The 26,061-nt window shown below is 42.0% G+C and overlaps 1 protein-coding gene across 17 annotated transcripts in view; it reads right to left on the bottom strand.

The window, feature by feature from the left end:
• Window positions 1-886: 886 nt before the first annotated feature.
• The window catches only part of UNC13A (unc-13 homolog A), a 701,496-nt gene continuing 676,321 nt past the window's right edge, over window positions 887-26,061 (bottom strand). For 10 of the 17 annotated variants that reach the window (XM_056572580.1, XM_056572660.1, XM_056572589.1 and 7 more), the window contains 4 exons: window positions 15,395-15,451; window positions 12,481-12,573; window positions 3,541-3,700; window positions 887-2,320 (listed from right to left, as the gene is read on the bottom strand). In XM_056572580.1, the coding sequence (XP_056428555.1) occupies window positions 2,035-2,320; window positions 3,541-3,700; window positions 12,481-12,573; window positions 15,395-15,451 (596 nt within the window). In that variant the 3' untranslated portion in view covers window positions 887-2,034. The remainder of the gene's footprint in view (window positions 2,321-3,540; window positions 3,701-12,480; window positions 12,574-15,394; window positions 15,452-26,061) is intronic. The other 7 variants (XM_056572633.1, XM_056572624.1, XM_056572606.1 and 4 more) reach the window with 1 other exon arrangement.

Below are 26,061 nucleotides of genomic sequence, written 5' to 3' on the forward strand. Positions count from 1 at the left end.
CAGGAGTTGGCGGATGCTTTAGTCCAGCTCTGGGAGGATATCCCACAGGAGCATGCCCAGGCATTGTAGGGAGGTCATATGGGCACGTGGAGGCCCCACACACTATTGAGCCTGATTTTGACTTGTTTTAAAGGGTTACTCCGCTCTCCAGCGTCCGGAACATTGAGTTCTGAACGCTGTGTGTGGGCTTCCATGTGCACGCACGCCCCCTCATGATGTCACGGCCTGCCCCCCTCAATGAAAGTCTATGGGAAGGGGGCGCAACGGAAGTCATGCCCCCTCCCATTGACTTGCATTGGGGGGGCGGGGTGAGACATCACAAGGGAGTGGGCGGGAACACGGAAGCCCGCACACAGCGCTAGGAACTCAATGTTCTGGACGCTGGGTAGCGGAGTAACCCTTTAAGGATATTACATCAAAGTTGGATCAGCCTGTAGTGTGGTTTTCCACTTTGATTTTGAGTGTGACTCCATATCCAGACCTCCATAGGTTGATAAATTTGATTGCCATTGATAATTTTTGTGTGATTTTGTCAGAACATTCAACTATGTAAAGACGAAAGGATTTCATACAATTTAGTTCATTCATTCAGATATAGGATGTATTATCTTAGTGTTCCTTTAATTTGTTTGAGCAGTGTAGATTATATTATTTCTGAAAAAAATCTAGTGTTCATAAATTGTTCTCTAATTTTGATCTCCAGTGTATATTGATTCAGGTGATTTTTATAACTGATATAGAATTTTAATTTGAAACCCATTGTTCCTTTTAATCAAACTCTTTTACAAAGCACCAAATCCAGTTGAATTATAAACACCTGGTCACCTGTAGCTGCCACTAGTGGGAGCATGTGAGCCTGCATACTCTGTTACAGAATTCATACAGATCATTGTATGGGCTTTTATTACATACATATATACATCATTTAATAAATAACAATTAAATTAAGTGACATGTTTTTTTACAATCATACCAATAATCAAACAGACATTGCCTTTCTTATTTGTATTTAATGGCTGTTATAATAAAATATTTTTACAGAGACCAAAAATGTCCAAGTTAGTGCAAAACTTCTTCACATGCACCCAAGAGGAAGGTAAAGGAAAAGGAAATCTCTATACATGACGGGCAAATATATAAGGAAGTGGGACACTGCAGCATCTCTCCTCAAAACAACATGCCACACTTTTTTTTATTATTATTATGATGGAGTTTTAATCCTTGTGCAGTATTTGTGTATGTTTTGGGGGGGGGGGGGGGGGGGGGAAGAGCTGGATTGGGAGTTAGGATACTTTTTCTGTCCTGCCCTGAATGTGAACAGGGATTTGTAGGCCCATTAGTGCTGGATAATCTGGGCCGTTATAGGAAAGGACAGAAGTGCTAAGCGTCTGGCAGTATCCTTTTTTTTTTTTTTTTTTTTTTTGCTGCACCGTGCAAGTGGGTGACTATCCAATTCAAGGCATTGCAACAGGCATGAGGTGACTGGCATATACCAAGAGCTTTGGGGTTTAAGGGGCTGTTTCCTGAAAAACTAATACCCATGCAGCACCATTGCACAGAATAAGACACTGGTACAGGGAGATCCTATATACACAGCAGGTGGGGTGCAGGCAACTTTAACAGAAAGGTCCAGGGAGGGAATGTGTCAGTTTCAGTTGAAGGGAAACATGGTCTCTCAAACAAGAAATCCTCCCAATGCCAGGGTGCTTTTAACTGCCCAGCGGCTTAATGCAGGACAAAAGTTAAGGCCCCCTAACAACTGTGCTTATGTGGTCCAGCAGGGAGAACATTAACACAATGGCACATATGAATGCAGCCCTTGGTGTGTGTATTTATGTACACTTTACCCATGTCACTGCCAGAAAGGCATTAATGAGCATTAGGCAGAGCTTGGGGAGCACTGCTGGCAATGACTTGGTTAAAACTGTATTTCAAAATGTATTCAAACTATTTACAGTCTGGGCCTGGGGTGCAAGGCAGTGAAAAAGGGTAATCTTTTCATCCGTGTAATGAAGGTGTAAACAGATCATCATCCTAGCTGCCCTCTTCAGGAGAACGAGTATCAGATTTCAGTTTGACAAATTCTTTGGCCACCTCATCATTGTTTCGTTGAGACAAGATCCTCAAGATGGTCAGTCCTGTTTCATCCATATGAATACGTCGGCCAAGAGGAAGCCAGCAGGCACAACTGCCCCTTTGTGCTAGATCTTTTAGCTGCATAACAGCCGTGCCCACTGTCCGATCTTCTCGTGCAAAGCAGTAATCTTTGACACATACCTGCAGTTCATAGCACTCTGGGCCATTCTCGTTGCCTAGTGTACTAAAAGGATAAACAACAATATATTATCTTTAGATGCAATGCATGTATATTAAGCTTGAATTCAATAAAATTTTGATTCTTAAATTCTAGGTAGAACGTGGAATGCTTTTGTCTAGTGAATGGCAATGAACCTAAAGGTAATAATTTATCTGAAAATTATGTATTATGTAAAGTGGTCAGCGTGAAATAAAAAGAAAACAAAAAATTGCGCTATCCTAAGGCTGCATTCACACCACGTTTTTGCAATACAATTCCCATTTACGTTTTCAATTTGAAAACCGTATGGAACCGTATTGAGAACCGTATGCCAAACGATGCATCCGGTTGTGTACTTTTTGCGTCTTGTACGGTTTTGTCAATTTTTTTTCCCGTACCCAAAACCGTAGCCCACCACTCCCATGGTACTCCCAAACCATATATGTTCCTTTAACATGGGAGTCAATGAGAACCGTATGAGCGTACGGTTCCATCCGGTTTGCACAATAGTTTTTGAGTTTGCCCAATACAGTTTTTGAGTTTGCATATGCACAGTGCACACCAAATGGAATGAAAAGTTTAAAACCTTTTTTTTTTTTTTTTTTTTTAAACGGATGCAACCGGACATCATTTTTTCAAACCGTATACGGGTTAAAATTTGTACACATATTTTGATACAGTTTAGTCCGGATTTGGGGAATCTGTTTTTCATCAAAAACATGATACATGAACTGTATTGCAAAACGTGGTGTGAATGCAGCCTAAAAGTGCCTAGTTCCACCCACCCACCACTTCCTGGTCTCCTCTTGACACAGGAAATGCCCACTTGGCCAATCAATGATGGGAGATGTAATCTACTGATTATTGGCTGACTGGGTATTTCCTTGTGTAAAAGCTGGGGCCAGAAAGTAGAGGGAAGCAGGGACCATGCACTGTTGAAATGTCAGCAGTAGAAATCGGGCAAGTGAGTACAGCTGTTTCTTATCCTGGCCACTTTGTGAATGCATATTTAAAACATTATACTACAGTATATATTTCCTAAAAAAAAGACCAATCAATTGTTTTTCATCCTTTTTTCACACTACTGCTAAAAATGTTTGCCAACTGCTATATCCACTAGGGGGTTCAATACAAGTGCTACACAACTGCATATTTTTTTTTAAAAACCATTGGAGGTAGAGATCACCAACACCAGTTCTAACCACTGATCTTACATTTTAAAACTGTTTCCAATGAATACTTACAATTGGAAGCTCTCATTGTATTTTGGGGCCCAGCTGTTATTCTTGGATTTTGTTGTAAACTTTCTCTTTTTGTCACTTAGATTAGGACCAATCATGTTAACCTCAATGAAGGGACGGAAAATTCCTGAGGTTTGCCACTTGAGATCATTGGCTGCAACAACTTTACAAATAAAAGAAAGGTTAAACTTAACCAAAAACAAACCTTAGGAACTTGCATGCACCTAATAGATTCAAATATTTGCATATATTTATAATTTTTATCTTTCAGTCATTTTTAGTCATGCTTTTCTCAACATTACAAACCAGTGGCTGATGCAGGCTACCCATTTTGCAATATTTTGGGTATTGCTATATGGACACAGGGCCTGACTGGGGATAAAAAATAGCCCTGGAAAAATTTGCATACCAGCCCCACAGTACTGTGTCATTGTGGCAGCCGCCAGCTGCAGAGAAGGGACAGTGAAGCCTGATTTGATTTGCTAGGCTTCTGTAACAGGATTCTGCATCAGCAGTGCCATGACATCATGCAAGGTGAAAGGGAGCAGCCACCTCGCAGCCTGAGAAATGCCTGACATTTGATTTGCCAAGTTTCCATAAGAGAACTAAGTTGTGGCTGCGCAGATACAACATACAAGACAAAAGTCTGGTATTAATGTAAAATCCACTTGGGGAGGACAGTAAAAAAAACAACAACAAAAAAACACCCCTCTCTTACCTTGCAAGAATCACAGAACTCCGTTTCCGGTGTCCAGCACTTCTGGGTTACGTAGGTGACACGACTGCTCATTCATTCAGGAGCCGAAGCAATGCCTAGCCTCAGGAGTTGATTGGGTAGCCCGCCATGTGACGTCACGCCACCTAACCCGGATGTGCCAGATACCAGGAACAGAGTTCTGTAATTCCAGCAGCAGTAGGGGAGCGAAGAAGTTAAGAAAGGGATTTTGTTTTTTACTGTCTCCCCCCTCCCGTAGTGGACATTACATAGGATTAAAATACTGGAGTCCCCCTTTAACAAGTTTGTTTTGAATCTAGTAGTCAGGATTATTTTAAATGACCAGCACAAATTTTCAGTCTTTGAAATGTGGTTGTTTAAACCTGTTTTTTCACTATTTTCTCAATTATATTTTGTACAGCTAGTACAACGCTAACACTAACAACCCACTTATCCCAAGTCAGAAGCATCATAATAGCAACATGGGCATGCAGGGGTTAAAGGGAACCTGTCATCAGTTTTATGCTGCCAAAACAGTGGGCAGCATAAAACTGGTGCAGGCATTGCGATTCTGGGACACTATGAAATATACTGAGACGTCCGGTTGTTTCAGAGTAATTATAGTTTTAAAATGCCACCGGAATACGGGAAAATAGTCTCAGGGGCGGGTCCTGGTAGCTGTTCCCTGCCAACTCAGCTGATTGACATGTCTCTCCCTAGCAGTTTATAAGGAGACACTGGTGATCAGCACTACAAAGTACAACTCTACACGCTAGGGACTTGTTTAACCAATGCACGTACAGCAAGAACCTTTTCCTGCCTTTGCAGCTGCTCTCATCAGCCCCCCCACCCCAACATAACAGGTCTCCCCACATAACAGCCTAAACAAGCTAAATCCCCTAGGGATCTCTGGGCCGACTTATTAATGAACAACCTACTTGGGGAAATAAATCCCCTCAGGATTAACCCTGACTAAAGATCCCCTAAAAATTAACTTTTATTAATGCTTCTTTAAAATATTTCTTGACTTGTGTAATTCACATTTCTTGCCACAAGATGGCAGTAGTGTTTTATAATCTTCAACGTTGTGCACAGCTAACTCCGTACTATTGAAATTGCTCAGTGTCTGTCAAACAGACTCGTATTTAGGCTAATCTATCTAGTTAGTTCCGGTGCCCTGCTGCAGTTCGGGCATGGGAATTACTAACTAAGCTGGGACACTGGCACAGCATTATTATTAAAACATAATCCTCCCTTCCTTTAACATTTCGCCATTTTAAAATGGCTTTCTCAAAAAGTATGTGCCTCATACCAATAGGACAGACGTAGTATCCCTCAGTAATAAAAGTATACAAGTGAAATCGAACAAGGAATGTAATAAAAGATAGGAGGAAAGTGTTCAGACTACTAAAACAAGAAGATAGTGGGGAAATGTAAAAATAAAAAAAATAAGTCGGTAAAAAAGAACGCTAGCAAAAACTACAAAAAAGAGAACGATTGCCATAAAAATTCAAAAATATTTTTCACATACATAAATAAAATAAAAAACTTAAAACTGAAAATCTTGGCCCCCTGAGAAATAATCTGGGTATAATGGTGAAAGAGGATGAGGAAAAGGCCAATCTTCTAAATGCCTTCTTCTTTTTTTTCAACAAACCTTGTCTGTCTAACCCAACATCACCGAGCCCAGATGGCATCCGTCCCAAGGTTTTGCAGCAATTAAGTACCGTGCTAGACAGACCCCTATTCCTTTTATTTAAAGATTCTATAATAACAGGGATTGTTCCACGGGACTGTTGTGGGTAAGATTTTTCAGGGGTTTCTGAGAGATACCATTCTTGAATATCTTAACAAAAATAACCTTCTGACACAGCACCAACATGAGTTTATGCGGCATCTGTCCTGTCAGACTAATCTGATCAGCTTCTATGAGGAGGTCAGTCATAGATTGGACCAGGGTGAAGCTGTGGATGTTATATATCTGGACTTTCCTAGGGCATTTTATACTGTGCCACACACAAGGTTAGTATATAAAATAAGGATCATGGGACAAGGGAAGGATATATGTAATTGGTTTAGCAACTGGCTCGATCATAGGAGGCAGAGGGTGAGTATGAATGGAACTTACTCTGGTTGGGTGACAGTTAATAGTGGGGTACCACAGAGGTCAGTACTGGGTCAACTTCTTTTCAACATGTTTCTTAGTGACCTTATAGAGGGATTATGGAGTAGAATTTCTATATTTGCAGATGACACTAAAATGGGTAAGGTGATCACCACAGAGAAGAATAACATACTATTACAGAGGGATTTGGGGAAGCTGGAGACTTGGGCAATTGAAGTTTAAAGTGAAGAAATGTAAGGTTATGCACTTGGGCCGTAAAAACAACATGTACAATTATGTGCTAAATAATAAGACAACAAGTAAAACTACTACCTAAAAGGACTTGGGGATACTGGTGGACAGTAACTCAAAGTAACTCACTTTAACCTCCCTGGCGGTATGATTCTTTCTGGAAATTTGTACCAAAAGCGGTACAATTTTTTGCACTGAATCTCACATCTCCCCCCCGCCCATTTCACATCTCCCCCATCACATTCCCCCTCCCTTGTCACATTCCCCCTCCTTGTCACATTCTTCCCCTCTTGTCACATTCCCCCCTTCATGTCACATCCCCCCTCCCCTGTCACATTCTCCCCTCTTGTCACATTCCCCCCCCCTTGTCACATTCCCCCCTGTCACATTTCCCCCCCCTTCATGTCACATTTCCCCCCCCCCCTTGTCACATCCCCCTCCCTTTGTCACATTCTTCCTATCCCCCCCTTGTCACCTTGTCCTGCAGCAGGATACACTAGGTTTGCCGGGCAGATTTCAAACCTAGTGTATTTGCTGCAGAACAAGCCCTTTCCCCTTCAGCCAATCACAGGCTTTACACCACTGCGGCCTGTGATTGGCTGAAAAGTGAAAGGTCCTGTAAGATGAATAGAGCAGGGACCAGAGCGCACGGAGGGGAACGACATCTTCAGGGACCGGGACGAGCAAAAGGTGAGCAAAAGTTTTTTTTTATTTTACTACTTTTTCCTTTTACATTTAGCTCAGTGTTTTTCTGACAGGGTGCCTCCAGCTGTTATGAAACTACTACTCCCAGCATGCCCGGACAGCCTTTGGCTGTTCGGGCATGCTGAGAGTTGTAGTTTTGCAACAACTGGAGGCCCCCTGGTAGGGAAACACTGACTTTTAGTATTTTTCTTTACCTGCTCTGGCCGGCCCCCGCAACGGGAGCCGACCAGAGCAGATAATCGCAAGTTTTCCCAGGGGCCGCATCGCTATATCGCATTGCTTTTGCGATATATCGTGCAGCCCGGCCGGGAACTCTGTAAGTCTACCCCGAGCGTGACTCGGGGTTACCGATCCTGGCAGGGAAAATTAACCCCGAGTCACGCTCGGGAATACCGCTCAGGAGGTTAATGATCAGTGCCAAGCAGCGGCTTAAAGGCTAAAAAAGTCATGGGATGTATTTAAAGAGGCATAGAGGCTCATGGTAAGGCCTCTGTATAAATCATTGGTCAGACTGTGCAAAGAGTATTGTGTCAAATTTTGGGCACCTGTATATAAGGACATGGCTGAACTGGAGAGGGTACAGAGGAAGGTGTCAAAGACAATGATAATGGTATGGGTGGATTACAGTATCAAAACAAATTATCAAGCTTGGGGTTTATTTAGTTTGGAAAAAAGACATCTATGGGGCGATCCGTTTACAACGTACAAACATATGAATGGACAGTACAGAGATCTTTCTAGTGATCTTCTTATACCTAAGACAATAACCATGACAAAGTGACATTCTCTACGTCTAGAGGAAAGAAGGTTTCACCATCATCACAGATAAGGATTCTTTACTGTAAAAGAAGTGAGACTATGGAACTCTCTGCCCCATTATGTTGTGATGTCTGACTCAATAAACAAGTTAAAGGGGGGCCTGGATGTTTTTCCGGAAAAATATAATATAACAGGTTATGGATATTAGACTTATCTGGATAGAACTTTGATCCAGGGATTTCTTCTGGGGTCTGCAAGGTATTTTTCCTTTGTCGTGGGGCAATTGGCATCAGCCTCATGGGGGTTATTTTAAGTATATATATTTATATGGAAAAATAATGGGCAGCTTTTATATAACTGGGACTTTTCTGCTCAAAAAGGCCCAGCTGTGAAAAAAAATGTGCGGGGAGGAGGAATACAAAGTAGCGTTCTAAAGTGATTTTTTTTGTTGCTTGTGTGTGCACCTATAGATCATTCCTAGGAGGGATCCAAAAGAACCCTTGGTTTCCCATATACCGTATATACTCGAGTATAAGCCGACCCGAGTATAAGCCGAGGCCCCTAATTCCACCCCAAAATCCCAGGAAAAGTTATTGACTCGAATATAAGCCTAGGGTGGGAAATACATCATCCCCCCCTGTCATCATCCAGACCCCCGTCATTAACATCCTCATCATTATCACCCTGTCATCATCCAGACCCTCATCATCATCACCTGTCATCATCCCCTTGTCATCATCCCACACCCCTTCATCATCCCCTTGTCATCATCCCACACCCCCACCTTCATCATCCTCTTGTGAACTATCCGCCCTCAGTGGTCTTCAACCTGCGGACCTCCAGAGGTTTCAAAACTACAACTCCCAGCAAGCCCAGGCAGCCATCGGCTGTCCGGGCTTGCTGGGAGTTGCAGTTTTGAAACCTCTGGAGGTCCGCAGGTTGAAGACCACTGCGGCCTTCGACATCATCCAGCCCCCTCTGACCCCCTTTAGTTCTGTACAGTACTCGCCTCCGCTCGGCGCTGGTCCGGTGCTGCAGGACTGTCCGGTGGGGAGGTCGTCCGGTGGGATAGTGGTTCCGGGCTGCTATCTTCACCGGGGAGTTAACTCGAGTATAAGCCGAGGGGGGTGTTTTCAGCACGAAAAATCGTGCTGAAAAACTCGGCTTATACTCGAGTATATACGGTACTAAAAACCCATCAGCTTTATTAAAAATACACAAATATTTTAAAATCGAGAGCTCAAGTCCTCTCTAATAATATAACTGATAAACAACTGTCTCAGTAGTCATCCGACCACGCCAGATCAATATGTCTCACTTGGATGCATGTGCCTGCAGCACTGTATTAAAATGGTTCCCCATCCCCCATCAACATGTTTTGTCAAGAGGCAGCAGGCACTGAGTGTTTGGGGTTTTAAAACCTCCTATTGTGACATCATGATGAGTGTACAGGATGGGGGGCCTATAGAAGCTCACCGTACTAGAGTAGCCATTCAGCAGAAAAAGATCTGTGTCTGACAGGTATATTGTCCAATCACAAGTCAGGACAGCAACCAGTAATAACACTCTACTAGAGCAGTTCTATCACAATTCAGGGACAAAATTGAGTAAATGCGATCAAATGGAAGTTGGCAAATGAAATTGTAAATAACATTTCCTAACTAACAGTGTCCATGGTTTTCGGAATAAAAAATTTCTGAATAAAAATATAAATAAATCTGAATAAAAAGTATAAATAACAAGGTTTCCATGTTTTACTCATTTAGCAGGGACATAAGTAATTTAGAGCATGTCTCACTACATCACCCTTTCCTTTGTGCCGTTATAGATTCTTGACAAGTACAGGGATTTATATTGTCCCACTCAGGGACAGATATTACTATAGGCCGGCTACTCATAAGTGTGTCCATGACTACACTATCTATTTTGAAAATCCATAGGGCAACTATTCATATTAATATACAGTGGGGATCAAAAGTTTGGGCACCCCAGGTACAAATTTGTATTAATGTGCATGAAGAAGCAAAGGAAAGATGGAAAAATCTCCAAGAGGCATCAAATTACAGATTAGACATTCTTATAATATGTAAACAAAAGTTAGATTTAATTTCCATCATTTACGCTTTCAAAATAACAGAAAACAAAAAAATGGCATCTGCAAAAGTTTGGGCACCCTGCAGAATTTATAGCATGCACTGCCCATTTGGAAAGCTGAGACCTGCCAGTGTCATGGACTGTTCTGAATCTTCATCTGGGAAGACCAGGTGATGTCAATCTCAAAGGTTTTAAATGCCCAGACTCATCTGACCTTGCCCCAACAATCAGCACCATGGGTTCTTCTAAGCAGTTGTCTAGAAATCTGAAACTGAAAATAGTTGACGCTCACAAAGCTGGGGAAGGCTATAAGAAGATAGCAAAACGTTTTCAGATGTCAATATCCTCTGTTCAGAATGTAATTAAGAAATGGCAGTCATCAGGAACAGTGGAAGTTAAAGCAAGATCTGGAAGACCAAGAAAAATATCAGACAGAACAGCTTGCAGGATTGTGAGAAAAACAATTCAAAACCTACGTTTGACTGAACAATCCCTCCAGAAAGATCTGGCAGACACTGGAGTTGTGGTACACTATTCCACTATAAAGAGATACTTGTACAAATATGGTCTTCATGGAAGAGTCATCAGAAGAAAACCTCTTCTACGTCCTCACCACAAAATTTAGCGTTTGAACTTTGCAAATGAACATATAGACAAGCCTGATGCATTTTGGAAACAAGTTCTGTGGACCGATGAGGTTAAAATTAAACTTTTTGGCTGGAATGAGCAAAGGTACGTTTGGAGAAGAAGGGGAACAGAATTTAATGTAAAGAACCTCTGTCCAACTGTTAAGCATGGGGGTGGATTAATCATGCTTTGGGGTTGTATTGCAGCCAGTGGCACAGGGAACATCTCACGAGTAGGAAGGAAAAATGGATTCAATAAAATTTCAGCATATTTGGATGCTAACTTGATGCCATCTGTGAAAAAGCTGAAGTTAAAGAGAGGATGGCTTCTACAAATGGATAATGATCCTAAACACACCTCGAAATCCACGGGGGATTACATCAAAAGGCATAAACTGAAGGTTTTGCCATGGCCTTCTCCTGACCTCAACATAATTGAAACTCTATGGATAGGCCTTAAAAGAGCAGTGCGTGACAGACAGCCCAGAAATCTCAAAGAACTGGAAGACTTTTGTAAGGAAGAATGGGCAAAGATACCTCAAACAAGAATTTAAAGACTCTTGGCTGGCTACAAAAAGCGTTTACAAGCTGTGATACTTGCCAAAGGGGGCAGTACAAGATATTAACTGCAGGGTGCCCAAACTTTTGCAGACGCCATTTTTTTTCCTGTTATTTTGAAAGCGTAAATGATGGAAATAAAATCTAACTTTTGTTGACATATTATAAGAATGTCTAATCTGTAATTTGATGCTTTTTGGAGATTTTTCCATCTATTCTTGGCTTCTTTATGCACATTAATAAAAAAAAATGTTTCCTGGGGTTCCCAAACTTTTGATCCCCACTGTAGGTAATTGGAACTGTCTAAGCGATACAAATTAGGCAAAAACTCCTCCTTGCTGAGCCTAATGTCCTATAATCAATGTCACATTAATAACTGGGCAGTTGGAACCCCAAAAGGGAGCAATTCCAGCTGTTATTTTGTCTTGCTTATGGCAGTAAAAAGATTACAGAGTGGCATGGAGTTTTTATGTTTTATGGTTTTATGCTTTGAGTAGGCACAGGCAGGGGGCTCACTCTAGAGTCGGTCATCGGCAAATCCACAGTGTAAAATACGCTTCGGATCAATTATGTGTTACCCTACCCTTAGTGGTAAATGTTATCTACAGCTATGATATGTGACATTCTCTGCATTTAGGAAAGATAGTCATAAATTAGTAAATATTCTCATTTACAATATGTCTCCTTTATGTTGGCGTCATTTGGTAAAACATTAAGATGTTAGAGAGCTTAGAAGTTTTGCAGCAAATGTAAAAATTTTCATGATTTTTTTTTTTACAAAATTGATTTTTTAAGGGACCAGTTAATTTCTAAAGTGGATTTGAGAAGCCTCCTTTGCACAATAAAATTCTTCTTTTTTCTTCCAGCCAACAGAGTTGTGTGGGGGCTTACTTGCTTATTTTCTGCAGGATGAGCTATTGCTACTATTATGAGATACATATTACTTTTGACTGTATATGATACCTGGATGCCATGCAATCAATAGATATAACATTGCTGGCTTTAGTTGTAGGCCATGACGACGTCAGCAGAAACAGAGGCCTCAACGATGGAAGGGGAGTGGGGTTTTTATTACTTTTATAGTTCCACATTTGTCTTTGTGTCATGCCAAATCATTCTAAATCTGTTACCTTTGACACTGATTTTGTGCTCTCCTGTTCCAGGATGTGTAAACAGCTCCACATGGATAGAAACTTCTCCAACAGAGTCATCCACACCAGATCCTGAAGGGAAAAAATAGTGATAATAATGAAATCAAAGCCTTTGAAATAAGTTCCCAGCAATGTACCTGGGTGCAACTGATGGCAGGGCTTTACTGGCCTTTAATGTGTACCTGTCGTTAAAGGGGTTATCCAGGAAAAAACTTTTTTTTATATATCAACTGGCTCCAGAAAGTTAAACAGATTTGTAAATTACTTCTATTAAAAAATCTTCCAGTACTTATGAGCTTCTGAAGTTAAGGTTGTTCTTTTCTGTCTAAGTGCTCTCTGATGACGTGTTTCGGGAAACGCCCAGTTTAGAAGAGGTTTGCTATGGGGATTTGCTTCTAAACTGGGCGTTTCCCGAGATACAGGTCAACAGAGAACACTTAGACAGAAAATAGGATTGATTTTTTAATAGAAGTAATTTACAAATCTGTTTAACTTTCTGGAGCCAGTTGATATATACAAAAAAGTTTTTTCCTGGATAACCCCTTTAACAAAAACTTTTAATATAATGTAGATAATACTATTATGTATATTTGAAATATACATTGACTAAAACAATTTGTATATTCTCAGGTGAAAAAAGCTGTCCCTGCCTGTGTGTATCTATTAGGAGAGCAATTACAAGAAGTGAGGGCAGGACAAGCAGGGATCTGTGCAGGCTCCTGGATTGCCAATCATCCTGATGTGTGAGCAGGAGGCATGTCACACAACCTCAGTGCAGAGTCCTGCTTGTCCACCCAACCTGTATTTGGACTCCTTACAGAGACACACAGACTAGCTGTAGGGACAATTTTTTTTTATTTTTTAATCAATGTATATTACAAATATACCTATAATTGTATTAACATTACATAAAAAATTTTTGTTTATACTGTTTTTTGTTATTATGTTTGTGTGTTATGTGTGTATAAGTATGTGTTTTTTTTATGTCTCTTGTTATTATGTATATATGTATTTTCTTACCTTTTGTGAAGATCCGGAAGCTGGCCCCTTTTTCTTCCAGTGGCTTGCTGTGTACCTCGGCCTCCGCCATGTTGTGTTCGGTAAGTGGGTTGTTGGGTGGGGGGGGGGGGTGTTCTTGCTTCTGTCCTTCCTATCTTCTGACGTCCGAGGCAAATCTTTTCTTCCTGTTTCTTCCGTGGCTCAGCGACAAATCTGTGGCCTCTCCCGGTGCATGCGTAGGTATTTTTAATTTTTTTACCAATAAAGTTTTTTTGTCTAATTGACAAACTGTCTGCGCTTGCGCGAAGCTATGCTATTACCGTAGACCTAACGTACGCTATGCTGTTAGCGTAGCACTTGCGTACTCGCGCATGCGCAGATAGTTTGTCCTTTAGACAAAAAAAACTTTATTGGTAAAAAAAAAAAACTACCTGCGCATGCGCCGGAAGAGTCCGTAAATTCGTCGCTGAGCCACGGAAGAAACAGGAAGAAAAGATTCGCCTCAGACGTCAGAAGATAGGAAGGACAGAAGCAAGAACACACCCCCGACATCCCATTTACCAAACACAACATGGCGGAGGCCGAGGTTACTCAGCAATCCGCTGGAAGAACAAGGGACCAGCTTCCGGATCTTCACAAAAGGTAAGAAAATACATATATACATAATCACAACACATAAAAAGCACATACTTATACACACATAACACACAAACATAATAACAAAAAACAGTATAAACAAGGGAGAACCCCTCTAACAACAGGTACACTTTAAATATTAAGACCATTCTGCAAACTCTAGTATTTTCTTATGGCAACTAAGGCACTGGATTTCTAACTCTTCTCCTGCCAGCAGTCATTTATGATAAGGATTTTACAAATTCTGAGGAATTGTGTTACTAATTTTACTTGTAACCCAAATCCACCAGTCAATGTTTAAAAGATGCTAAAGGGTCACTGCAGATTATCCATGCATTCCAAGTGCAACATGCAGCTTAATAATATTCCATTTATTGTCAATTCAAAAGCATTTATTGAGATCACCCTCTCAAAGAACACCTAAGTCCAGTTTTTTACTATGACACACTCGTCAAAGATTCCCTTTCTCATCTTCTTACCATTTACCTCTGTAGCAAATAAACTTTAATGCTACCATTATAAAGTATGTAACATTAGAAAGAAAAAACAGTGATAAAGCAGTTAAGTTGCAAGTCTGATTGTAATGGACTGGGCATTCTGATGCAGTGCATGCTTTCCACAGGCAAAGGGTCATCTTGCGAAGTCTTGCAAGTCGATTTCATATTCACTATGGGGGAGATTTATCAAACTGTGTGAGAGAAAAAGTGAAGTGATTTCCCCCATCAGCAACCAATCACAGCTCAGCTTTCACTTTTCCTCAGCTGAGCTGTGATTGGTCGTTGTGGGGAAATCACTTCACTTTTTCTCTCACACAGTTTGATAAATCTCCCCCTGTGTATGATAAGGAACCCAAAAACGTGCCACCAGAAGAAAAATTAACACTTCAGTCCCACTCATACAGGTAAATAGTGTGACAGAACTCTGCCTACGGAATGTGGCCATGCCAACTTAACTTAAAAATAAAGCAACTACTGCATGACTTAGACCAGGTTCTCAGTTAAAGCCAATTTACAAGGCTATGCCATCATATGTTAATGGCTTAAAACATGCTTTTTTCTTCAGAGAACCTAACATATGTAGACGATAACAAAAAATAGAGTATATCCTGACAAGTGGGACTGGAGTTTCTCCATGCTTTCCTCTACTAATCCTTATCAGCCAAAAAAGTAGCTCCAACTTGGCAGGATAATGAAGTAAACTAACTTCTGTCAGAGCAGGATAAGACATGCTTCCAAAAGCTTTTGCACCAATGACATACCCTTTTCTGGATAAATCTCTTCACTAAGAGTATACCTAATACCTTTTCCACCATGGACTGGGGGATAAAGAAAGAAAAAAAAAGCAAGAGAAATGGAATAGGTTTGAAGATAAGGGTGCAAAGTGATGGAAAGGAGAGGTGCTTTATATACCCAATTCGATGATGTTTATGATACACAATATCATACTGCATTATTCCAGTGCAACAGGCCAATAACCTCTAACTAGCTTTGTCATTGTGCAAATGTATATAGAAAATAACTCAGCAGTGGCAATACAGCAATAATTCAGTTTTTTTTCTGTATCATATGGCAAATTAAGATATATATATATATATATATATATATATATATATATATATACACACACACACACATACGAAACATACTTATAAACCCACAATATCGTACATAAATACACCCTAAAGCACACCTGAGTAAATGTTATGTTTTGGTATTGTCTGAGGTTGTCTATTGATTCTGTATTTAAGTATCTGTGGCACTTTCTATATATTGTGACGGGGAGTCCGACCTCTGTGATCTACGAATGAAACACCATCTCTCACCTCTGGATGCTTCTGAGACGGCCTCCTTGAGCAATCACTGGCTGGTGGGGGGCCGGTGTTGTGGAGGGCTTAACAGGGAGAAGCAGTTTCCAGAGGTATGAGAGGGGGCTTCATTTGGGAAATTTGGAAGATGTCAGTCCCCCCGCCATCAGACATTTATCCCCTTTCCTGTGGATAGGGGATAGGTTTAATTAAAGTGGAGTATATCTTTAGTTGTACCTACCAAACAAAAAAAATAGCTCAACCAATACCTACTGGAGCAGATTTAGTAGCAGCTTAGCTATATACTGTATATGAGATGCTTATTAAAACTGTTTAAGAAATCTTATACCCTACAGGATGTACAACAGCATTACTCATATGTGACGATGGGCATTTCTCCAAGACCCTTCCACCGGAGAACTTCAGAGACATGACTCAAAAGTATACTCGGCAGCACCCATTAACAGATGATCGTAATTTTACAACTTTAATGTTATTGAGAGCAGCTGCGTGGCGGCTGCGGGCACTGACAAGTGACATCAGGAGCGTCACTTGTCACTGCTGGCAGCAGCTTCTGCTCACAGCCTCTCACATGAGGGCAGTACAGAGGATGTCAGGAAAACGTCAAAGTCTCTGAGAGACACTGCACCTGAGCCTGCTGGCCAGGTAAGAAGAACAAAAGGGGGAGGAGGGAAGGGGAAAAGTGATGTGGCCCAAGGGGTGAATAAAGTGGCACAGGAGGATGAAATTGGATAGGTGGGATAAAGGGGGGGAAAGAAATGGCATATGTGGGATGAAATAGAACATGGGGGTGGTAAAGATTGGGTGATAAATCTGCACAGGGTGAATAAAGTGGCACGGGAGGAATTAAGGGGGGGGGGCAATTATGTGGCCGGCAGACATACAGAAGCAGCAGACCACTGTTTAAACAGCAGTCTTCTGCTTCTGTGCTGGGCCTGCTGCAGGAGCCAGGGCCCCCTGGGAACCTGGGCCCCTAATTGGGGTATTGGTTGTACCAACCTGATGGCGGCCCTGTGTAATAGGCAGGGCCAGCACGTAGGCCTGGTTGTCCCCTATTGGGTGTGTCCGCGTCCTTTATTGGAAGTTTTCACTATTCAGAGGCTGCAAATACAGTCATGGCCGTAAATGTTGGCACCTCTGAAATTTTTCAAGAAAATGAAGTATTTCTCACAGAAAAGGAATGAAGTAACACGTGTTTTGCTATACACATGTTTATTCCCGTTGTGTGTAATCGAACTAAACCAAAAAAGGGAGGAAAAAAAGCTAATTGGACATAGTGTCAGACCAAACTCCAAAAATGGGATGGAAAAAATTATTGGCACCCTTTCAAAATTGTGGATAAATAAGATTGTTTCAAGCATGTGATGCTCCTTTAAACTCACCTGGGGCAAGTGACATGTGTGGGCAATATAAAAATCCCACCTGAAAGCAGATGAAAAGGAGAGAAGTTCACTTAGTCTTTGCATTGTCTGTCTGTGTGTGCCACACTAAGCATGGACAACAGAAAGAGGAGAAGAGAACTGTCTGAAGTAGGGATCGACCGATATCGTTTTTTTAGGGCCGATACCGATAATCGGTGCAGGTTAGGGCCGATAGCCGATAACTTATACCGATATTCCGGTATAAGTTATCGGCTATTTAACCCCCTGCGACACCGCTGCAGATCATTGATTTAAAGCGGGCGCTTTAAATCAATGATCTGCAGTGGCTTTTGCGGGGCCATAGGCCGCCGCCGCCACCACCCGCTTCTCTCCCCCTACCTGTCAGGGTGGTCCGGGCCATCCATCCATCGTTCCTGTAGTGTCCGGGGGCGTTCCGGGTGAACCGGTCCTGGCTGTCCTTCTTCTCCGGCGGTCATCTTCTCCACTCCAGGCAGGCTCCGGCCTAGTACGCTGCATAGACGCCGCTGCGCAGTGACGCCCGTGCGCAGCGATGCATCTGACGTCACGGCGTAGCGGCGTCTATGCAGTGTACTAGGCTGGAGCCTGCCCGGAGTGGAGAAGATGACCGCCGGAGAAGAAGGACAGCCCGGACCGGTTCACTCTTAACCGAGACACCCCCGGACACTACAGGAAGGAAAGATGGATGGCCCGGACCACCCCCATTACGGGTAAGTTTAATTTTTTTATTGACTCGGAGGGTGGGGGAGGGGCCCGACCGGTATAGCGGTATGGGCAAAAATCCATACCGGTATACCGCCCAGCATCACGGTGGGGGGGCGACGCAGTGCGGTGGGTCGGGGGTGCGGTGCGGCTGGTCGGGGGGGTGGCGGTCGCCGTGCGGTGGGGGCGGTGCGGGGCATTATCGGCTTATTGGCAAGATAATTGCCGATACTGATAATGCCCAAAATCGTGATTATCGGCCAATAAGATCGGCCATACCGATAATCGGTCGATCCCTAGTCTGAAGACTTAAGAACCAAAATTGCGGAAAAATATCAACAATCTCAAGGTTACAAGTCCATCTCCAGAGATCTAGATTTGCCTTTGTCCACAGTGCACAACATTAACTACAGTACCATGGGTTGCAAACTTCTTGATAATCTCCTTGGGCGTGGACGGAAGAGAAAAATTGATGAAAGGTGTCAACAAAGGATAGTCTGGATGGTGCATAAGCAGATCCAAACAAGTTCCAAAGATATTCAAGCTGTCCTGCAGGCTCAGGGAGCATCAGTGTCAGCGCGTACTATCTGTCTATCAACATCTATCTACATTTAAATGAAATGCTATGGCAGGAGACCCAGGAGGACCCCTCTGCTGACAGAAACATAAAAAAGCAAGACTACATTTTGTCGAAATGAACTTAAGTAAGCCAAAATCCTTCTGGGAAAACATCTTGTGGACAGATTACCAAAAAGCTCTATCTTGGTCTCGAGTACATCATTCTACTGTTTACCAAAAACAGAATTAGGCCTACAAAGAAAAGAACAAAGTACCTACAGTCAAATATGGTGGAGTTTATATGATATTTTGGGGTTGTTTTGCTGCCTCTGGCACTGGGTGCATTGAATATGTGCAAAGCATCATGAAATCTGAGGATTACCAACGGATTTTGGGTTGCACTGTACAGCCCAGTGTCAGAAAGCTGGGTTTGCATCCAAGATCTTGGGTCTTCCAGCAGGACAATGACCCCAAACATATGTCAAAATGCACACAGACATGGATGGCAACAAAGCGCTGGAGAGTTCTGAAGTGGTCAGCAATGAGTCCAGATCTAAATCCCATTGAACACCTGTGTAGAGATCTTAAAATTGCTGTTGGGAAAAGGTGCCCTTCCAATAAGAGAGACCTGGAGCAGTTTGCAAAGGAAGAGTGGTCCAACATTCCGGCTGAGAGGTGTAAGAAGCTTATTGATGGTTATAGGAAGCCACTGATTTTAGTTATTTTTTCCAAAGGGTGTGCAACCAAATATTAAGTTAAGGGTGCCAATAATTTTGTCCAGCCCATTTTTGGAGTTTGGTGTGACATTATGTCCAGTTTACTTTTTTTCCTCCCTTTTTTGGTTTAGTTACAATACACACAAAGGGAATAAACATGTGTATAGCAAAACATGTGTTATTGCAATCCTAATTTTCTTGAAAAATTTCAGGGGTGCCAACATTTACAGCCATGACTGTACAGTAAAGAGGTACTCCACTGAAAAACATTTTTTTTAAATCAACTGGTGCCAGAAAGTTAAACAGATTTGTAAATTACTTCTATATAAAAAAAAAAAAATACTTCCAGTCAGTACTTATCAGCTGCTGTTATGATCCACAGGAAGTTCTTTTCTTTTTTAATTTCCTTTCTGCCTGACCACAGTGCTCTCTGCTGACACCTTTGTCCATTTTAGGAACTGTCCAGAGCAGGAGCAAATCCCCATAGAAAACCTATCCTGCTCTGGACAGTTCCTGAAATGGACAGAGGTGTCAGCAGAGAGCACTGTGGTAAGACAGAAAGGACGTTCAAAAAGAAAAGATCTTCCTGTGGATTATAACAGCAGCTGATAAGTACTGACTGGAAGTATTTTTTTTTTTTTTTATAGAAGTAATTTACAAATCTGTTTACCTTTCTGGCACCAGTTGATAAAAAAAAAATGTTTTTCAGTGGAGTACCTCTTTAATGTACAGTCATGGCTGGAGTGCTGGAAGGATTAAGATTTTTTAATAGAAGTCATTTACAAATCTGTTTATCTTTCTGGCACCAGTGTATTTTTAAGTCATATGGGACTCTGCCAGGGAATATAAAACTGTCCACCTTTTGGGAGGTGTCCACTAAGGGAGATTTAACTGTATTTAGAAGTCTGCCCCACTTTGCTTTTGTGCATAGATAACATTCTAAAACCTCACGTATTTATCGGCGTATAACGTGCATTTTTTAGGCAAAATTTTTTAGCCTAAAGTCTATCTGCGTGTTATACGAAGATAAGCCGCTGCAGTTCAATGATTTAGAGCAGGCGCTTTAAATCAATGAACTGCAGTGGCTTTTGCAGGTGCAGAGACCTGCCGTCGCTGCCAGCTTCTCTGCCCCTGCCTGTCCTGGGGTCTAGAGCCCTGCTGCCGCCGCTTCTCTCCCCTGCTATCAGCGCCGCTGCCCCTTCTCTCCCCCTGGCTATCGGTGCTGCTGCCCCATTACCGGCGCCGATAGCCAGGGGGAGAGAAGCGGCGCCGACAGACAGCGGGAGAGAAGGGGCAGCAGCACCCATTGCCGGCGCCGCTGCCCCATTGCCTCCCCCATCCCCGGTTGTATAATTACCTGTTGCCGGGGTCGGGTCCGCGCTGCTTCTGGCCTCCGGTGTGGCGTCCCCTGCATTGTTGCTATGCGCTGCGAGACGCAATGACGAGTGACGTCATTGCGCTGCGCAGCGCATAGCAACGACGCAGGGGACACACACTGGAGGCCTGAAGCAGCGCGGACCCGACCCCGGCAACAGGTACTGCCCCTTCTCTCCCCCTGGCTATCGGCACTGCTGCCCCATTGCCGGCACCGCTTCTCTCCCCCTGGCTATCGGCACCGGCAATGCAGGGGGAGAGAAGCGGCGGCAGCAGGGCTCTAGACCCCAGGAAAGGCAGGGGGAGAGAAGCCGGTAGCGACGGCCTCTCTTCCCCTGCCTTTCGTGGGGGCTTCTGCGGGGTCAGAAACAGTGTATCGGGGTGTACACATGCACACAAACGCACCCTCATTTTACCAAGGATATTTGGGTAAAAAACTTTTTTTACCCAAATATCCTTGGTAAAATGAGGGTGCGTGGTATACCCCGATAAATACGGGATCTATTTTGTTTAGACTAGTGAGCCAGTTTCACATATATCTTGAAAATAATATATCAAACATTAGCTAGTAAAAAGCTTTATGCAGCAATGTTTGAAAACAAATTTACTGAAATAAGTTTCCAGAATCATCAAATGGAAATAAATACAAAATAAGGTTGACTAGACTTTTTACTTTTATAAAATATGACCTTTACCATAACTTATATAAAGAACACTTCATGCAATACTGATAATTTGTGAATTCTTTGTGTGTTAAAAAATGGCAATCTTTGTAGAGCTAGACTTTCAAAATGTTATTTAAAATCAACAAGTTTTTGTACAAATAAGCCTTCTGAATGGTGACTATAAATGATGATGTTAGTTCTTTCACTGCTGTTATGAAGTCCTCTATTTCTCATTTTTCTATTTCAGGTGGCAGTACCAGAAATGGACTGTTTGACAGCAGTACTTGCACCTGGTTATCCTTTTTCTGACTTCTCTGGCCCATTACCTGCTCCAGACTGCTATAAAATGGCTTAGTGTTGGAGAAAGTACACTGGACTGAACAGGTTACTCTTTATGTCATATGGGGAGGGAGGTTACTGATATGTGAGCTGAAAGGATCACAGCAACATGATCACATCAAGGAAGAGGTTACAGCACATAAGCATTTGTGGTCCAAGCAGTGAACTGCTGTTGCTGCAGATAATGATGACAAGCTACACAAGGGACAGCGGCCCATTACTTTGTGTGGCCAGAGATAAGAGGGAGGTCTTTAGTTTTCAAGCACAGTGTAGTCCTTCTGGAGGAGGCAGAGAATTTCCCTAACAGCAGTTTGCAGAAAAAGAAGACAGAAAACCGCCAAGACATTAGTGTTTTTTTTTTTCCTGAAGTAGGGAATCCTATTTGGTAAATTAACTGATTAATGACTAGAAGGGTGGAGGAGTGTTTAAACTAGGGACTGGGGGGGAGGGAACCTAGAACACAAAGGGGGAAGATAGTGTAGATAGAGGGGGGTGGGACTTAATAATGTACCTGGGGGTGGAGCAGAGGGAGGGGTTAGAATAGTTAATAGGGGTTAAAGAAGGGGTCAAAAGGTGACCCTGGGAATTATAGACCTGTTAGCTTAACCTCGGTTGTATGTAAATTGTTTGAGGGTTACCTAAGAGATGCTATTTTGGAATATTTTGATAATAATAAATGTATGACCCCGTATCAGCATGGATTTATGAGGGATTGGTCCTGTCAAACTAACATGATCAGCTTTTACGAGGAGGTGAGCTCCAGACTGGACCAGGGGCAATCGCTGGATGTCGCATATCTGGATTTTTCCAAAGCATTTGATACGGTTCCACATAAAAGGTTGGTGCATAAAATGAGAAGGTTTGGGCTGGGGGAGAATGTGTGCAAGTGGGTAAGTAACTGGCTCAATGATAGGAAACAGAGGGTGGTTATTAATGGTACTTATTCTGATTGGGTGACTGTTACTAGTGGGGTACCACAGGGGTCCATCTTGGGTCCTGTCCTATTTAATATATACATTAATGACCTTGCAGAAGGGTTAAATAGTAAAGTAGCAATCTTGGCAGATGACACTAAACTCTGTAAAGCGGTAAACACTAGAGGACAGTGAACTGTTACAAATGGATCTGGATAGGTTGGAGGTTTGGGCTGGGAAGTGGTAGATGAGGTTCAACACTGATAAATGTAAGGTAATGCACATGGGGAAGAAAAATCTGGGCTGGGATTATGTATTAAATGGGAGAACACTTGGGACGACCGACGTGGAAAAGGATTTAGGAGTCTTAGTTAACAGTAAATTTAGTAGTGACCAGTGTCGGGCAGCTGCTGCCAAGGCAAATAAAATCATGGGGTGCATCAATAGGGGCATAAATGCCCACGACAAGGAAATAATTCTACCGCTGTTCAAATCACTAGTCAGACCACACAAAGAATACTGTGTACAGTACTGGGCCCCAGTGTACAAGATAGTGGAGCTGGAGAGGGTTCAAAGACGGGCAACCAGGGTAATACGGGGAATGGGAGGACTACAGTACCCAGAAAGATTATCAGAATTAGGGTTATTTAGTTTAGAAAAAAGAAGGCTTAGGGGCGACCTAATAACTATGTATAAATATATCAGGGGGCAGTACAAAGATCTCTCCCATGATCTATTTATACCCAGGACTGTATCAATAACAAGGGGGCATCCTCTACGTCTAGAGGAAAGAAGGTTTCTACACCAGCACAGACAGGGGTTCTTTACTGTAAGAGCAGTGAGACTGTGGAATTCTCTCCTGGAGGAGGTATCATGGTGAACTCTGTAATAGAGTTCAAAAAGGGGTCTAGATGCATATTTGGAGAGTAATAATATTTCTGGTTATGTAAACTAGATTTAGAGGGACAGAAGGTTGATCCAGGGATGTATTCTGACTGCCATATTTGGAGTCGGGAAGGAATTTTTACCTCTAATATGAGGGTTTTTTGCCTTCCTCTGGATCAACTCAACTCAATAGGGACTTATTAGGGTTATAGGTTGAACTTGATGGACTCTGGTCTTTTTTCAACCTTATGAACTATGTTACAGATATCTTACAGACTTACAAATATCTAACATAGGCTTTCAAATAAAGAAAGATTGTTTGAAACAAGACTGGTCATTCTTTTGTATAAGAAGTATTTTTGCAATAACTCTGTAAGGGTGAGTTCACACCACGTTTTTGCAATACAGTTCCCGTATCAGGTTTTTGGATGAAGAACGGATTCCTCAAAACCGGACTAAACTGTATCAAAACCTGTGTACAAATTTTAACCCATATACGATTAAAACCGTATATGGTTTGAAAAATGATGTCCGGTTGCAAAAAAAAGGTATTCATTTTTAACTTTTCACTCCATTATGAATAAAGTTTCACTTGTTTGATTGAAATTCTAAAAAAAAAAAAAAAACTGTGCAAATTCAAAAACCGTATGGTGAAAACCAGATGGAACCGTACACACATATGGTTCTGTACAGTTCCCATTGACTCCCATGTTAAAAAAAGATGCGGTTTTCACCCGGACCAAAGACTGTGGTAGGCTACGGTTTTGGGTACGAGAAAAAAAACGACAGAACCGTGCAAGATTCAAAATGGACACAAATAGATGCATTGTTTTCAAATTGAAAATGTATACAGGAACTGTATTACAAAAATGTGTTGTGAACCCAGCCTCATATACTTTATTCATTGTTAAAGTTTAATCAACTGATCCCTGGTGTGCTGGAATACATATTTCTCAAGGCACCCTTTCACTAACTACAGAGTAACTTTAAGAAATAGTTTCATTGTTTCAATGTTAAATCAAAAGCATACATACTTTTTTTTGTTTATATATGATTATTGATAATTCAGTTACCATATTTACCACAATAGCAGGCAAAGTATGTTATATTTTGTCAGCTTTGCTATGTAGACTGGGATAGTGTCATCAGAGAGTGGGAGATTTAATGACAGCTCTATTGTATTGCTAGAGGCTGGGACAGACAAGGATAGCAGCACTATGGCATTTTGGTGTGCCATATGTTAGTAAAGCTCTGCCTATTTTTGATCCTCTAGATTTACTAAGAGGCACGCAACTCTAAGTAAACCCAGTGGCGCTGTGGCTGTCCTTTCGCCCAGCACAGAAATGTAAGCAAACCAGGGCCTGATGTACATCTCTGCGACTTTTGGTGAATTGCATGTGAAAGTCGCATGTGAGGAGGGCACATGCCCTCCATGAGCTGCCTCCCAGCATCCTTTTTCCCTTCTTCATGCCTCCTTTGCACAGACAGTGTACATGCCCGGCATAAATGGCAAATTTTTTAAACAAAATTGCTATTTATGTGCAAACATAAGCAGCATTATGGCAGTTGTACCACTGGCGCAGCTAAATAAATAATCCACTATGTATGCAGATAAAGTTCTCTCTTTATCTGCTTCTCCTTTATTATTTCTGGTCTTTGGAGCTGTGCTTCATCACGTCCTGGAGACTTTGTGGTGAACTACTATAATTTTGAAAGCAAGTACAAGTGAAGCGCATAAAAACCAAAAAAGCACATAAATAAGCACATAGAAACCCTGTAACCTGTCGAAAACCTAGTAATTCATGGTAAACCACATGTTATATGATTCTTGTTTGCTCAGCACATTTGCTCCCCCATAGGTGCATAAAACACAGACATATAGTGCAGCATTAAATGTACAGATAATACAGGAAGGAGGTGTGCGCTTCCAATATGGAAGTCCTTAGGGAAGTTGCTAAAAATAGCTCCATTTAAATAAGTATTTCAGGTTTGTATATTCTTCAGCCTTTGAACCCATAATGCAGTTTTATATAACTGTGTAATATGCTTCTTTTACCTCTGTGTGCCACTTTGTCACATTTTTCATGCACAGGACCCAAACAGAAGTGCAAGTCTATTTACTTTACTATTGTATCTTATCTTTTTCAAAGACAGTAAGGCTAGGTTCAGACTACGGAATTTTTGCCTGCAATCCTGCTTTGAAAGAGCAGGTAGAAATTCTGCTTACTAAAATGTATAAGCTAGTTTTCCGTTCACCAATTCACACTTCGGAATTTTTTAAGCTGAATTTGTGAACAGAAAATCCGCTTTAAAATATCTGCCTGAAGAATGGCATTGCTCATTCTTCAGGCAGATATACTCTCGGATCACACTGCAGTCTATTGGAGACTGCAATGTCCGCGCGGTCCTAGCGCCGTCTGATGCACTAAGCGGAATCTCTAGATGGAAATCTCTAGATTACGCAGTCTGAATCTAGCCTAAGGTTAATGTGGTCTCTGAGGCTATGCTGCAGTGGAGAGGTAGGAGGGTGTTAAGCAGGGTGGAAGG

This window comes from Hyla sarda, chromosome 1 (assembly GCF_029499605.1).
Source record: "Hyla sarda isolate aHylSar1 chromosome 1, aHylSar1.hap1, whole genome shotgun sequence".
Classification (NCBI taxonomy): Eukaryota; Metazoa; Chordata; class Amphibia; order Anura; family Hylidae; genus Hyla; species Hyla sarda.